This window comes from Gavia stellata, chromosome 31, assembly GCF_030936135.1.
Source record: "Gavia stellata isolate bGavSte3 chromosome 31, bGavSte3.hap2, whole genome shotgun sequence".
Classification (NCBI taxonomy): domain Eukaryota; kingdom Metazoa; phylum Chordata; class Aves; order Gaviiformes; family Gaviidae; genus Gavia; species Gavia stellata.
This window is the reverse complement of record NC_082624.1, coordinates 4,315,477-4,330,073: the sequence shown is the minus strand read 5'-3', so window position 1 is coordinate 4,330,073 and position 14,597 is coordinate 4,315,477. Positions and strand designations below refer to the sequence as shown.

The window sequence follows — 14,597 nt, the reverse complement described above, 5'->3', positions numbered from 1 at the left end:
CGTGTATTATTGCCTGTTCACAGTAGCTTGACTCCAAGTTGAAATGAAAGAAATTTGGGTCAGCAAGAAGGTAACAAGACAGGTGCTGAGACAGCTACTTGTAATAGAAAAATATGAAATCTGGCATCTAAAAAGGAAATTGCATCCCTTTTTTTGCTTCCATGCTATCTGATTTTGGGTTCAGGACTGGGTGTTTCAAATCCCAAAGATTGGCACCGAGTTTTCCATCTTTTTAACTGTTAAATGAGCTAACAGTGCTTTGCTCTAAGCTGGAAAACTTCCGTGTTTGGAGCAGTTGTGTGTTTGTGCAGGTTCAGTTCTGCTGGGGCCTCCAGATGCACCAGGGCAGGCTGCAGACAGAAGTGACTTCTTTCATCTCAATACAATTGTGGAGGAAGCTCAGTGGGAAAAAAAAAATCATATAAAAGTGTGTTTGGGTAGGCATTCTTGTGTCACGTCCACCACGTGTTGGTAATTCACAGAAACGCGTCACACAGTGTGAGTGTAAGGAAGGACAAGGGGAGTTGGAGGCTCCTTTGTGCCACACTCGTGTCCTGAGGGGGACATGACTTGTTTTTTCGAGACTCTTTCCTAGGGCAATTCCTTCTCCATCCCTAATAGGGGCTGATTTTTTTTTTTTCTTGTGTGTTTCTGTATTCTAAAGGATGTTGTTTTGGCTCAAACACAAAATCTAATTTGGCTCCAGAAATCTATAACATTCAGCTTGCTCCAGAGGAAAACCTGGAGACTGAGATGCGTGTTTCCCATTTGATATCTCGGTAACCTTGCACTTGCTTGGTAAAAGAGTCACGATGTAGCCCGCTGCCCAACTACAAATTGCTTAGAATACTTTTTCATTTGTTTTAGTTCAAGCTTTTACCTTCTGTGTGTCTTTGGACTCGCTGAAAGCTCTAATTAAGGACTTGGGTTTGTCTCAGAATAGCCCAAGGGAGTGCTCTGGACCTGGGAAGGGGGAAACACTGGTTCAACTAAAAACAGAGCTGGCAGCATTTCTTTTGCAAGTTAGGCTTTTTTTTCTTTTTTTTTTTTTTGTTATGCGCTTTTTTTAAACGGTGCTGTTTGGATGCTCAGCACCAAAGTTGCAGAAGGTGTTGAGAGTTGGATTTCAGCTGAAAAGTGGAGGTGTAGAGTTGCAGTTCAGTATCTCAAGATCTCTGCAGCCAAACTTTGACATAAAAAAAACGGACGCTGCCTTTCAGCTCTGGGGACTCCACCACCAGCAGTTTATTCCTGGTCCCCCAGCTGACATCTGGAGTGTACTTTGGAGGTCCCTCAGGTAGCAGGTAAGGTGTCCAATACATACCTACTGGCAGCAGACCCAACATGCTCTGCCTCTCCTCCAGATCAAAGGTGCTTTGAAGCAGCCCAGATGGGAAAGGAGAACGTGGTGGCTTCCTTGTGGATTTTCACGCTCATTAGCAGCCTGCCGAGAGATGGGCTTGGGGTGAAATCCTGGCCTCATTGAAGCCCATGGGAGATTTTGTCGCTGAATTCAGTGAGCTGGAGCTACTCTGCGTTTAGCTTACAATCCCATCTGTAATAGTTCACCTGAAGATCTCAAAATTTCTGTATTATGAAGGGAAGGCAAAGCTCAGTTTGGCATGAGCTGGGTGCCCATGTCCGCTACGACAGTAAAAGAAGGGCAGGAGCGGCCAGGTTGGGGCTGTGAGCATGCTGTCAGATAGCTGGTCTCCTTTCCCTGTTCTAGCGACCGAGCTGTGTTTCCTCGGGTAGCCAACGCTAATACAATTAAGGAGGATTTGTTCATTTTCATCATTTTAAGAGAACACCGAATGCTCTGTACCTCAAGAACTTTATTACTGTTGATAATGTCTCGTTGCCCTTGGTTTTGGGCAGTGCAGTGGTGTTTTATGAGTTTGTAGGGCTCAGGCCTACTAAAGCAAAGTTCAAGAAGTTACATTTTTACTACTTAAAATTGCCAGCAAAAATGTAATTTTTGTCTTCCTGCTTCTAAGCTGTGGTTTCAAGCAGGCATTTATGAATAGTTCGCGGTGCTTTTCCGGTGATACGGTTGCATGGCTTAGTTGCAAGAATCTAGTGTTTTCTTCTAAGAGTAACCAGTGTTGTCTGTGTCTGAGATTACTCTCATTTTTCCCAACATAATTTTGCTGGTGCATCTTTGGCCTTTTGTGCAATAGCAACGCTGGTGCCACCTGGCCCCTGCGAAGCTCTCCACGCATCTTCAGCTTTGATTTGCAAGAAGGGTTTTGTTATTTCTTTGCTCATCTAACTTTGGCACAGCTGGCTTTTTCTCAATAGTGGGTTTGCAGTCTTGGAAAAGGCGACCTGGAGTTTTCCAGTCAAACCTGATTGGTGTAACGTCTGGAAATGTAGGAGTCGAACACACCGAGGTGTGAACATGATAAGGTATTGCTCACAGCCTTCCTATCTCTGATAACCTTAAGTCAGAGCCCACTGATGGGGCAATTAGCAGGCGGTAGGTCATTTCTGGCTTGCTTTGGGTTCTCCCCGTTCTTGATTGTGCAAGGAATATAGGGCTTAGACCTTCTTAGAGGAAAGAGTCTTAATTAAATGCTTCTTATACCTTCAAAGTTGGACCAGACCATAAGGATGTGTCACTTGCTGACTTGATGGTTGGTGTGGCCCCGTGCACGCAGTTGTTGACGATGGTGGTGTTCTTCTTTGTTATTTTTAGTATGTGTTAGTTCTAGCAAACTAATAAAAGGTACTGTTGGAGGACAGTTGCTAAACCTCCCAGAAAATATCTCAGCAGAAGCTTGACATTCTTGCTTTTGTTTCTCATTAAGGACAAAACGTGAAGTTTATTCATGGTCCCTGCTAACTCCGGTAATGGTTTGTCAGTGGGAAGCTCGTTGCCCTGGTGTGGTCAGGATAAAACATCAGCTTTACGTTCTGGTGCTTGACATCTTACTGGTGGCATACTTTGAATATTGGGTGATGCAAGATCTCCTTTATAAATGTGCTTTGATAGTCTGATCCTTCTCTTCCTTCACCCTTTGCCTGTTGTCCTGCTCTGGAAATCAGAAGTAGTTCTCCAGGCTGCACTTCAGAAAAATAACATGCCACAGCTGAATGCTGTGAACAAGAAGTATTTTTTAGCAGCTCTTTGACAATTTAAACTATTTTTGGGTGCAATTGACCAGTGATTGCACTGTGTAATGCGTTCTCCTGTTGTTTACAGCTGGTTTGGCTGCGTCTTCTGCAATTTCACCCATGTTGCAGGTAGGCATGGGGCAGAGGAGAGTACCGTGCCAGGCTGTGTATCGCGCTGCAGTACCTGGAGCCCGAGTGCTGGTTAAACATTATGCTGTGTGCTCGCGGGGCCGTCTGGCTTAGCAGGACTTACCTGGTACAAGTCTTGCATGTAAATCAACACGCAGCTTGAGAGCAAAAAGTTATGTTTTAGCACTAGATGAGAAAACGACATTTCATCTTTTAACAGACTGCTTTCTCCCCTAACTGTGTATGTAGTGTGAGAGGACTTCTTTCTGCTTGCAGCATTTTGGTAGTTTAAAGTGTAATTGTGGGTTTCTAGCTGAACTTTTTAAATTAAAGTTTACCGTTCTCCTTTTAACATATTGTTCAGTGTTCTTGTATAATTTATTAATAACGCAAGAACAAGAAAATCAAACAAGAAGGTGTTTACAAGAATCAGACAGCGAAATTCTGTCCTCACCTGCTTTGTTTCAGCTGAGTGCTTTGTTAGTTTGAACAGAATCTTAATTTGATTTTTTGTAATGGGGAACTTCTGGTTACTGGATGAGTTCTGTAAAAGGAATTTTTTTTTTTTTTTCCAAATGGGAATGGGGATGCGTTGAAGATTTCTTTCCCACTTCGGCAGGTTTAGAAAGAAAATCTGTCATGTGTATCGGCATAGCCAGGCAGCAGGAAGTGAAGGTCGGGTCGGTCGCCATTGCTTTCTTTTCTGTTCTTTATTTAATTTGTATTGGTTTTATTCCATGCCCGCTTGGCACAGCACCTGTACTTGTCTCGGATCGTGTTGGGTGATCAGCACAAACGCTGTTGCTGCTTTCCTTATGCTTGTGGCACACAAGTGCAAGGTGACGTGGTATTTTGACATCCTTACGGGTGCCCTTATTGGGCAGCCGTAGGGAAACCTGGAGCGCCTGGACTGTCTGGTGCTAATAATTGCCTTTTTCCTTCCAACTGTAGCATTTAAAATAATGTCGTTCTAGGGATGTTAAAATGATGTATAAGGCACAAAGGTTGTGAAGCATTTCATGGATGTTTCTGTGCTGCTCATTAGCATCGTATCTCTGTCTACAGCTGAAATGGGCTCTGGCTTTGTAACTCAGGCTTTAACCTGCTCTTGTCCAGGTTTGTCTCTAGCTTTGGAGTCATGTCTCTCGAGATGGGAGAATATCTTTGGAAGGAGAGAGCAATCCTCAGCTATTTAACCTGAACTGAATCTGATGGGGCTGAGGAGTCAGATCCACAGAAGCAGGTGATCTAGAAATCTGGTCGTTGTAACACCTTTTGGCCTTTGTGGTCTCAGCAGTGAGGACTCCTGCTATTGCAAGGAAAGGGTCAGAATTACTGGCCCATCTGACGTACTATTTTCTGCAGCTCATACAAGCCTTCTGGCTCCAGTCTATCTACCTGATGTCCAACAAATCTGATCACCAATTAAGTAAGATCATCAGAAAGATTTTTCTTAGTTGAGAAATGGATCATTCAGTCACTATCTTGTAGCAGGATTATCAGCAGACTATGTGTTTTCTCGTGTTGTAAGATCAGTTTATAAAATCAATAGCCACTATTTTTCTGCTAAATACCTCCACTTCATGATCATCTTTAAGTCCTTTCCATCCTTTTTATCTATTGTCAGTAAAATGAGCTCTGCATCCGTGTACCCCGTGGACTCACAACTCTAGATCTGCAAAGGATTTATGTCTGTCCTGCAGTGGCACTTTCTATAACGTATGGTTCTTGAACACGCCTTTTACGTGGTTTATTCCGCAGCCCATCATTCTGACTTAATTATTCTCTGTTTACTATATTCCCATTGGACATGGGTGTTAATGCTGTATCATCTAAGTGTTTTGGTTGAATTCCCATTTGAAAGCTCTGTGCCCTTCTATCACCAGTTCAGAGTGTTTGTGAACACAGTGATTACAGGAGTTATAGTCCAAGGACGTTGCACTGGAAAATACTAATTCTGTGGTTTCTCTTCTAGCACTTGATAATGTCTGTAGCCAACAATAGTTTAACCAGTAAGTTGAAGGTGATTTGCAGCGCTTGAATTATTTTATTTTGCTGTTTCTGGATGGTGAGTTTGAGCAGTCCTGTAGTAGCTTTAGTATATCATACGATCAGAGGTGCCTCCAGAGTTTTCAGGGTATTTGGAAGGTTTCTGTGTTCTCCTGAGCCATCATCTTGGAGCACAGCTTTCTGTCTCCAACAAATTCACATGCCGTATGCCTGGTGCAGGCCTGTCGGTGTGTGGGGCTTGGTTTTGAGTAGGTGGGGGTTTTTGGTAGTTGATTCTCATTTGGGTAAAACGCTTACTGCGCTCAGTGCCTGGATGTGTGGTATTGATGCTGCATCTGAAGTTGGCTTGTTCTGCAAAGCTAGTGCCCTGAAAGTTGTTTCTTATCTCTGTTAGAGAGGATGAGATCCAGAAATCTGAAAGCCAGCTTGCTTCACTGCCGCTAGCTTGCCCAGTAGTGCAGTTGCCTTAGTTTTTCTCCCTAGGCTCTGGTATCTGCCATGAGACTCCTTACCTTCTGTTCCGTGTCCTGAATGTGGTGGGATGAGGCAATGCTGAAGACTATTTTTTTTTTTCTCCTCTTAACCAAATGCAAAGCAAGCAGGGGCATCTGTGACCTCAAAAGCAATTTTCAGTTCATTCAGATCATTTTGTAAATAAGCTGTTCTTCCTAGTGTTCAAAGAAAAAAATATTACTCAGTTAAAACTGTCAGAAGAATAGAAGGTGTGTTACTGTTTTTTGTGTGGTGCTCCAAAGTGGCACCCTGCAGGGGTTATCTGCTATCTAAACAAATCAAAAATAATCCCCCACAATGCTTACAGTACCAATTAGAGAAGAGCGTTGTTCCGTAGCTCCAGTTCTTGCTCATATCATGAGGTGGCAGTGCTTTGAATCTGTCTGGACTTTACGGACCTGCACAGGCAAAGAACTGTGGTGCCTGTTGCCCGATTTTCTAATTTTGAGGCACAAAACATAGGCTGTCTCCTTCCAAAATAACCATCTAGGATGTCAGAGGTGTCTTTAAGACTAGATGAATACTCAAAGTCCGATTCTGTTTGTCCTCTAGAATTGTATTCACACCTAGAGGTATCCAGGTTGTACTGTTAATCCTAATAATATGAAAAGCATTTCTGTCTACTGCAGGAAATGCAGTGACCTTGGTACCTACCTGGAATGCGTGCCCACATTATTGAAACGGGGAACGTTGATTTGCGTGACAGGACTCCTTTATCTTTATAATACGTTCTGTAGTTGCTGTCAACAGGTAGGAGAAAGTTTGAAAGGTTCAGCTCATCCAAATGGTTGCAGCTTTCCCATCTCCGTGTATCCAACACTGTGTTGGTCCTGTGTATGTTGTGCTTGCTGTTTCCTAATTTCCTGGTTGCTGCTGGTTAGGAAATGGCCAACCTTTGCCAAATGAAAAGCCCTCAGATGCACAAAGAATGTTCAGTTCTGAGAAAGAGAGGTTAGAAGAGTGCAATTGCTGAAGCAGTATATTAGCTGTGGCATATAAATAAAAAGGTAAAGAGCAACAGGAGTGACTCATTCTCCCATTGTTCTAGCAAAGGTATTGGTGCTGCTCCAGCCTCTCCTTTTTTATTCCCAAAAGTGGAGGAGCACTTGCTTGCTGCAGTTACCAGGCCAATTGTGCTGCTGTCCTTGCTTAGGGCCCTGCTGGGTCCTCCCACCAGGAGAGAGGACTTTCTTGGGGTAGAATTCAGTAATTCATCCATTCCTGGGTATTGCATCGCCAGGGATCTCTCATTACTACTTCAAGAGCATCGGTGGGGATTGAACTCAGGAATGGTTGCCTTAAGTTTAGTAGGAATCTGTCGTGGTGTAGAGGCGGTTTCGTCAAACCAAGACATGATTTATTGTTCCAGAACTTAGCTAACGTTTAAAGAATTTTTTTAATAAGGCAAGCGGACTTTTTTCAGTTCCACCTTTCCTCAAGTATGGCTGGCAGACTTCCCATGCAAGAAATAGCTGCCATCGTTTACAGCCACGTGCATCTTCCCAGCCTGCCCCCTTTTTCCTCCATTGATGGTCTAATCCCTGTCGACTCCAGAAGCTGGGTGCCTTGGGCCATCATATCTCTGTTCTTGTTTTACTTTTCCTGTTTGTTCTAAAACAAACCTCCTCTTCTAACTGAATTATGCATTCAGGTGAGTAATGCTGCACAATTACATGTCATGTTCAGAGAAGATAATAGATACGCGACCCTTTTTCCATAGGAGTCAGACCTTCCAATTAGCAGTTCAAGTTGGGCATTATATCAGACTCCGTGCTGCATGAAAGAAGTGCAAACCCAGAACACAGTCACGGTGAAATAAACACTTCCAGCTGGCCAGCATCAAAAGCAGGGATGATTCCCATTTTCACTGCATCTGTTTCATTCTTTAAAAAAAATAAAAAAAAAAATCTGATGCATTGTCAAACCTCTTTTTAGTTTACTCTGTGGCTGTTGGTGTATGCACATGGATTCTGCTAGCATCTGGAAGTCCTGATGATGCAGAAATGTAGAGGTTTCTTTTGGAGGTTTTAGCCCTTAATCTGTTCTCACTGCCACTGGCCTCTAAGGAATAATTAGCTTCAGGACTGTTCGCTTAAAAACAGAAAAAAAAGAAAGCCAAGCATTACCTTGCCTTTTCTCTCATTTCTTAGCAGATAGCTGAACAAATGGCTGTCCTTATAGAGATAAGCCTTGATAAAATTATGCACTGGTATTTATTTGTACCCAACTAGAGTATTGAAGAGTTTCTTGACGGTTTCACCACCTACTAAGGGTATCGTGTTCCTCCTGTTTAAACTCTTTGGGATAGAAACTCCTTTGTGTAACATAGGAGGTTCTTTGTTGTCAGTATTAAGTTATGGGAAGTGTTATTCTTAATTTGAAGTGTTTGTGGGGTGTTGTGTAGAGTTGCTGTAAAGCATTGCGTAGTAAAATGGCAGGGCTGAATCCTGAAGGCAGCCCTGTTCCGTCTGGGCTTGAAGACCATTCATCTTGGAGAAAGAAATGAGAGCTCTTTATTGATTCCCCGGGAGATGCAGGGAGATGCCTGAAAATACTACTGCAATAAATAATTTTGAGCTGTGCTGGAAGAGTGTAGGTAGGTTTGCTTTCTCTGTTATTAGTAAGGTAAATGGAAATAAGCAATTTGTTGTTCAGATTCTCTTAACAAATGAGGGTGATGAGCCGTGAGACCTTGATTTTTACAGCTGTGAGTACTTATGAAGTGCATCATCCTGGTCCTTGGCAGTTAATAGTTGCATCGCTCAGCTTAAAAGCTTTTTTATTTTTGGTTGAAATACCTGACGTTCATCAGGTGACCTGAGGCATTCTCTGAGCCTTAGTCACTTAAAACACCAGGGCCCTTTGACTGCTGCGATGCATCTTCGTTGCACGGTTGCATTTGTTAAAACGCAGTGTTTCGGAGTCCTGACTGCATGCTGCATCTTCCTTCTCCCTGTTTTGCTGTAAAGTCGGCGAGCAACGGAGGAAAGCCAGCTAATGTCTACAGCTTTGAAGAGCAGAAGCTGGCACGCGCTGTGCAGCTCTGGAGCCCGGTGCCAGTGTAGGACCGAAGGCAAGGCTTCAGGTGCTGCGTTAGAGAAGTGCGCACTGCATCTCATGTTACTTGCCTTAACACCATGTGTGTTAGGGGTGTGTATATTTACTGACAAATACAGAAATTGATATTCCTTAGACATGAAACCTTCAAGGGAAAGGAAAAACGGGTGATGGTCTCTTCCCACCGTCATGATGCCACATCCTGGAGGTACATGGGTAGCTCTTCTTCTGGGGCCTGTTGCATGCTCGTGGTGAGCAAGGACATAAACATCTCATTCCTTGCCCTGCAGTTGCCCAGCGCTTGCACAGTCTGACTTTGATTATAACATACGGGGGAATCAGTTGGGGGATATTAAAATGGATGGATGTGCTTGGGACAAAAATAACTGTATTAAACATGTTGCAGGATCTGTGGCTCAGGGAGTCAATAACCATAAGGCAGGAGGAAGGAATGTCTTGGAAACAATGTGTGCCTGGAGGATTTACAGCAGTGCGCATCCTTCAGGATAAGAACGACCAGGCAGCAGAAAAGTTTGGATTGATCTTGTTAAGCCCAATATTCCATTTTAGATGTCTGAATTTGTGGGGTTATTGCTTGCCTGCTCCCCCCCCCCGAGCGATCGGGGCTGGCTGCGTACGCTCCTGCTTACTTTCTGGCTCTGCCATCTTGAGTACGCCGAGCACAGCGTGCGTTTCCTCAATTTTCTGAAATGGGAACTGTCAGCGTGGCGAAGTCAAACTCTATTGAACTAAACCTGCCCAGAGCTTATTGCAGCCCTTGGATGTAAAGAGCGTTGCTTAAGCAACCGTGTAATATAGGATCAATTCCACAGCCATCCCCTGGAGACTCCTTTTAGGTAGCTGTTACTTTCCTTGCAGTATTTATCATTTTAAAGATGATCAGACATTGTTTATCTTCACCATAGGGAAAACACTGAACAGTGATGAGTTTTATTTGTAGCTTGTAGTATAAATGAGATTGATGAGTTGGGTTTTTTTCCATGTTTTGAGCTTCACAGCTGTTTTCAGTGGACAAACATCTGAGGCCAAGATTGTACAAAGGGGGTGCCCTATACGGAAGAAAACTCACTTCTTCTCACTGATATTATTAAAGAAATAACAATATGATGCAGAGTTCATGTGAGGCTAATGGATTGGCAATTCCTGCTCAGGACTGTGTAGCCTGCGGTGGAGAGAGCTTTGCTCTGTGGAGGGCTCCGGTGGAGAGGAGCCTACTGCTTTCTGTAGGACATTGGTCTGCAGCAAAACTTCCTTCAGAGCTTGTTGCCCTCAGGGGGAAGGGGAGTGGAAGCTTTGCTAATCATTTGTCAGGTTTGCTGGTTTCTGATAAATATACTTTCCCGTGTTGAAAAACATTTCTACCGCATACAAAACAATGGTCAATGTAGGGTGTGTTGCATTATCCTCCAGTGCTTTGCAGAGTAGGGCTGAACTTCAGGTTGGGGAGATGGATCAAAAATATGATAGTTTTGTTTTTTTTTTTTTTCCCTAGGGACACAAACTTACTCAACTTCTGTTTGCAAAAAAAATTGTCTAAGGCTTGTAGACAGTGACATAATGAAATGTCATGCTTGGAAGCTGGATTTAGAAGAACGCTGAGATAGGATGCAGATTTCCATTAATAGGCATTAATTGTCACACTTCATGGGCAGGAAAAGCATAGACATTGTTTGAGTCTTGGCTTTGGAGGGGAAAAAAATATGTGTGCACATAGGAGGAAAAGTGAAATTATTGTCATCTGTGCTGAGCTTGGAGTCGAGAGGTGGTTATGTGAAAAATGCAGTGGCAGTTTAGGCTTTTCAGTATGCATTTAAGACACATACTCCTAGCTGGGAAATGACTGGTGTTTCGGGTTGTCATTTAGCCTTCGTAGTGCGATGTATGAGAGAGGTTGGAGCACGCGGGGTTTTTTTTATTACTACGTCAACTACTTTGGGTATACTAGTATGTGTCAGTAGGATATGGTGTGTGCAACTGGGGAAGAATCCTGGGATTTCATTGCTGTCGTGCGAGGAGCAGATAAGAGCGATTCGGAAGGCTGGGAGCCGGCGTGGGAGGGGGTGTGGGACACTTGGGGCTCTCTCCCGTGACTCAGCAGTTCGCCTCCTAAAACGCCATCCCAACCGCTGCCCCACGGCTGCCAAGTCCCCGTCCCGCCGGCTCCCTGCTACCCTGAGCCCTCATCGACGCCTCCTTGCCTTCCCTAGGTGCAAAGGACTGGTTTCTTCTTTTTACAAAGAGTTTTTAGAGCTGTTTATTCTCAAAGGAGCGATGAACACAAGTTTTGGTCAGTTATAATTGTCTTCAGTGCTATTTTTCTTCTCTGCTCACCAGCCGCATACCTTTCCATCCTGTAACACAGCCCATGCGTGCAGCACAAGTGGGATGCCAGAGTGTCGCCCTGTTTCATATTCTCTGCTGTCTCATGCTTTAGTCCTTATCTAGGATATGCAGAGCTCTTGCCCTGCATAATCGTTACACTAAATGGTATTTTTTTTTTATCTTGGTTAAAAGAGTAGGTATTGCCCAGTCTCTGTAGTGAAATAATCCCCACCTACTTGCTACTCCTAACACCCAAACATCTCTGACTTTCAAAGCTGAGTGCTGATTTCTGCCCCATTGGCAGAGAGGAGGGGAATTCTGCTGCCCTCATCATGGCAATATTAAAACGTGCTGAAAACTGAGCGTTGCAAACCTGGAATGCAGTGTCAGGGCAGCTCAGCTGCTCTGCGTGTCTGTGTGAGAGATAATCGAGTTAGGGCACAAGAGGAGGAAAGAAATTTATTGGTGAGACAACCCTAAAAATGATTTCTAAAGGTTTTTCATCAGAGAAATTTATTTGGTCAGATTACAGCTTATCATGAATGTGTTTTTTCAGCTATTTGAGCACATTAAATTAAAAAAATAAAATGACCATTCACAAACTAGGAATAATGGATGAAAACTCCCAAGTTTGGACTTCAGCTTTCCCTCTGAGTTGCCCTCGTAGGCTTTGGTACGTCTCTCCATCCCGCAGCCCCCTCTGCAGCTACATACCTGGGGATACTGTCAGGAAGACGTGTCGAGTGAACTTTAGCTTGAGGATTGTCTGGACAGGGAGACTCGGGACAGCTGATACTGCGCAGTAAGAGATGTGATATTAAAAATACGTTTAAAACCTGGTGTGGATGGTTGGCTTAATCTAACATGAGTAGAGTGCACTTTTATTCCCCATTGAGTTGCTGGACTCACACTCCTGGATAATTTGGACTAGCTTTTCCATGTGTATGATTTTTTTATTTCTTTTTTTCACAGGAGAACTGTGCTTTAATGGCTGCAGTGTCATTAATGGGGCATTTAACGGTGACCTTGTGTGCTGTATCTCTTGGGCAGCAGACAGGCTATTTAGTTGGTGCAGTTGGCTTTTTGGAGTTGTTTTGTTTGACTCTTGGAGGTCGTGTGTTTCCTGCAGCTCCGAGGGAGTTAACTAACCGTAGTCTGCAAGAAGGCTGGCACAGATCACGCAGTGTGCACAAACAAGGGTGTTTTGTCATGGAGAGCGTCGCACAAAAGGAGCCATGGTTATTGCCACCGAGTCCCAACCAGTCGCGGGGAATTAGCGTTTATCAGAGGTGTGAAGCAAGCTGATTGTAGGGAAACCCCATTCCTGAGCTTCTTGAAGGATTAATGCAGGGTGGTGTAAAACTCTTAAAAATAGGTGTTTTTTTCCAAAATTGTAAACTGCACTCTTCGGATCAGTGTTCATCGGTTCGGTGTGGGACCACGGGCTGCAATTCATCGCTGTCCCGCCGGGGTGGTGGAGCCAGGCTGAGCTGCTTCCCAGGGATTCAGTCCATTGTACACACATGGACCGAATGGTCAGGGTAGCTTTCCAAATTGATAAATGGATTTTGGAGGTTTGGAGGAAATGGTGTTTTGCCCTTGGGCTGAAGGTGATACACGTAAACAGGCACCTTCTTGTATGTAGACTTTGCCAACTGATTTTAAATAACTGAAAGTGGATTTTTAATGAGAAATTATAGGTGCTGACAAATGCTTAGCAGGAGTTAATATGGTTTGTGATACTTTATGGTTAATAATGTTTTATAATATTCATCTTAGGTTTTTGAGGATTTTCGGTGGGGAGCTTAAGTTTTTGGGTTTTGGCTTTCTCAAAAACAAAACTGTACGTTGAACTGTTGTCTGGCACTTGGCAAAGTTCTCTAATTTCTCTAAGGTCATGAAGCTGTCAGGGCAACATTTTCCATGAGGTAGCTATTAAAAAATAATAATAATAAAAAAAATCATAGCTCTGGAATATGGTACAAGGGAAAAGAATTTTTGCAGAGAGTCCCTCTCTGTGTTTCTTCTAACACTGTCTTATCCGATGATCATCTTGGCAGCAGAGCATCAAAAACTTCTGTGTGCTTTTGGCGTGGAATTGCTGCGCTTGTGTATAAGAAAGCGTTCAGCTGTGTGCTGATGTGGTGCGTGAATCCGTCGGCTGACCCTGTCTGTAGCTTGGTTTTTGCATAACAATCTCTCCTCCAAAAATAAGTTAGGCAACTGATGCTATCCTTCTTACAGACGCAGAAGTCAAAGCACAAAAGTTATGGTATGCTTGTAATGTTTTACCCCTGGAAACCTAGAATGTAGCCCTAAAGCAGTTGAAAATACCTGCTTATTAATCTAGCAGTGAGAACCTGAGGGAATATTTATATCCATCTGTGAAGCCACTTTTTAACTAGGACACCTAAGATTTCACTGGGGGGAACCATCTGCCTGGATCACAGTTTATGACAAATATTTTCCAGTTGTTTGAGCACACAGAATCTGCCTGGTAGTTTTATTTCCCTTCGAACACGTTCGCAGAGACGCCGCTCAAAGGCATCCCCATCCCATTCTTCATTTGCTCTCTTCTGCTTTAGGTATTTTTGGTGCGTGTAGTGTAGAAGATTTAGCATGAGATCCTTCCAGCATCCTGGGACGCTGAAGTCTGTTACGGTGCCCTGCAAAGGGAATATAAACCAAGTTTGTGAGGGATTTGACATGGTGTAACATAAAGGCTAGATGTGAGGATGGGGTTTTTTTGCTATTTAAAATGGGCAGGTTAGGATTATCGCCATTACAGCACGAGCTGTAAGAGATTTTCCAGACCTCATGTGCTGCACAGTGCTGTGCCTTCAGGCTGGGTGAGCACTGACCCTGGGAGTGGGTGCCTGAGTTCACGTAAAAAAGGTGAAAGTGGGGAGGCAACATGGTATTTTGTCAGGTGTAAGAGGTAGCTGTGAAATTTCTGTACAGGTAATTCAGTAGGTTAAATGGATTTTGTTGATGGAAGAACAAACCAGGAGTTCAACGTTTTCCTTCCTTTGTGCAAACAGTAAAGTTATATATGTGTGTATGTATACATACATATAACCTGGGTTAAAGTGCTGCATAACTGAACTGTAAAACCTCTTGTTCCTAATAAATTTGTTTTCCTGTGTTCCAGAGCCTAGCCCAGCTAGAGAACCTGTGCAAGCAGCTGTACGAGACCACAGACACTGCGACACGGCTCCAGGCAGAGAAAGCCTTGGTTGAGTTCACCAACAGTCCAGACTGCCTGAGCAAGTGCCAGCTTCTTCTAGAAAGAGGGAGTGTATGTAAAACAATACGGTTGTTCAAAATGTATCTTGGTATTTTGGGCATTGATAAGGGAAATAGCCCCAAGGTCTGGTATGCTGTGTTGACATTGCATGCCCAGTATGCTCTCGTGTATCTCAGTTTGC

General features: G+C 43.6%; 1 protein-coding gene across 1 annotated transcript in view; it reads left to right on the top strand.

The window, feature by feature from the left end:
- Positions 1-14,597, top strand: part of XPO7 (exportin 7) — a 48,725-nt gene that overhangs the window by 2,990 nt on the left and 31,138 nt on the right. The window contains exon 2 of the mRNA XM_059831596.1: positions 14,321-14,467. Coding sequence (XP_059687579.1) covers positions 14,321-14,467 — 147 coding nt within the window. The remainder of the gene's footprint in view (positions 1-14,320; positions 14,468-14,597) is intronic.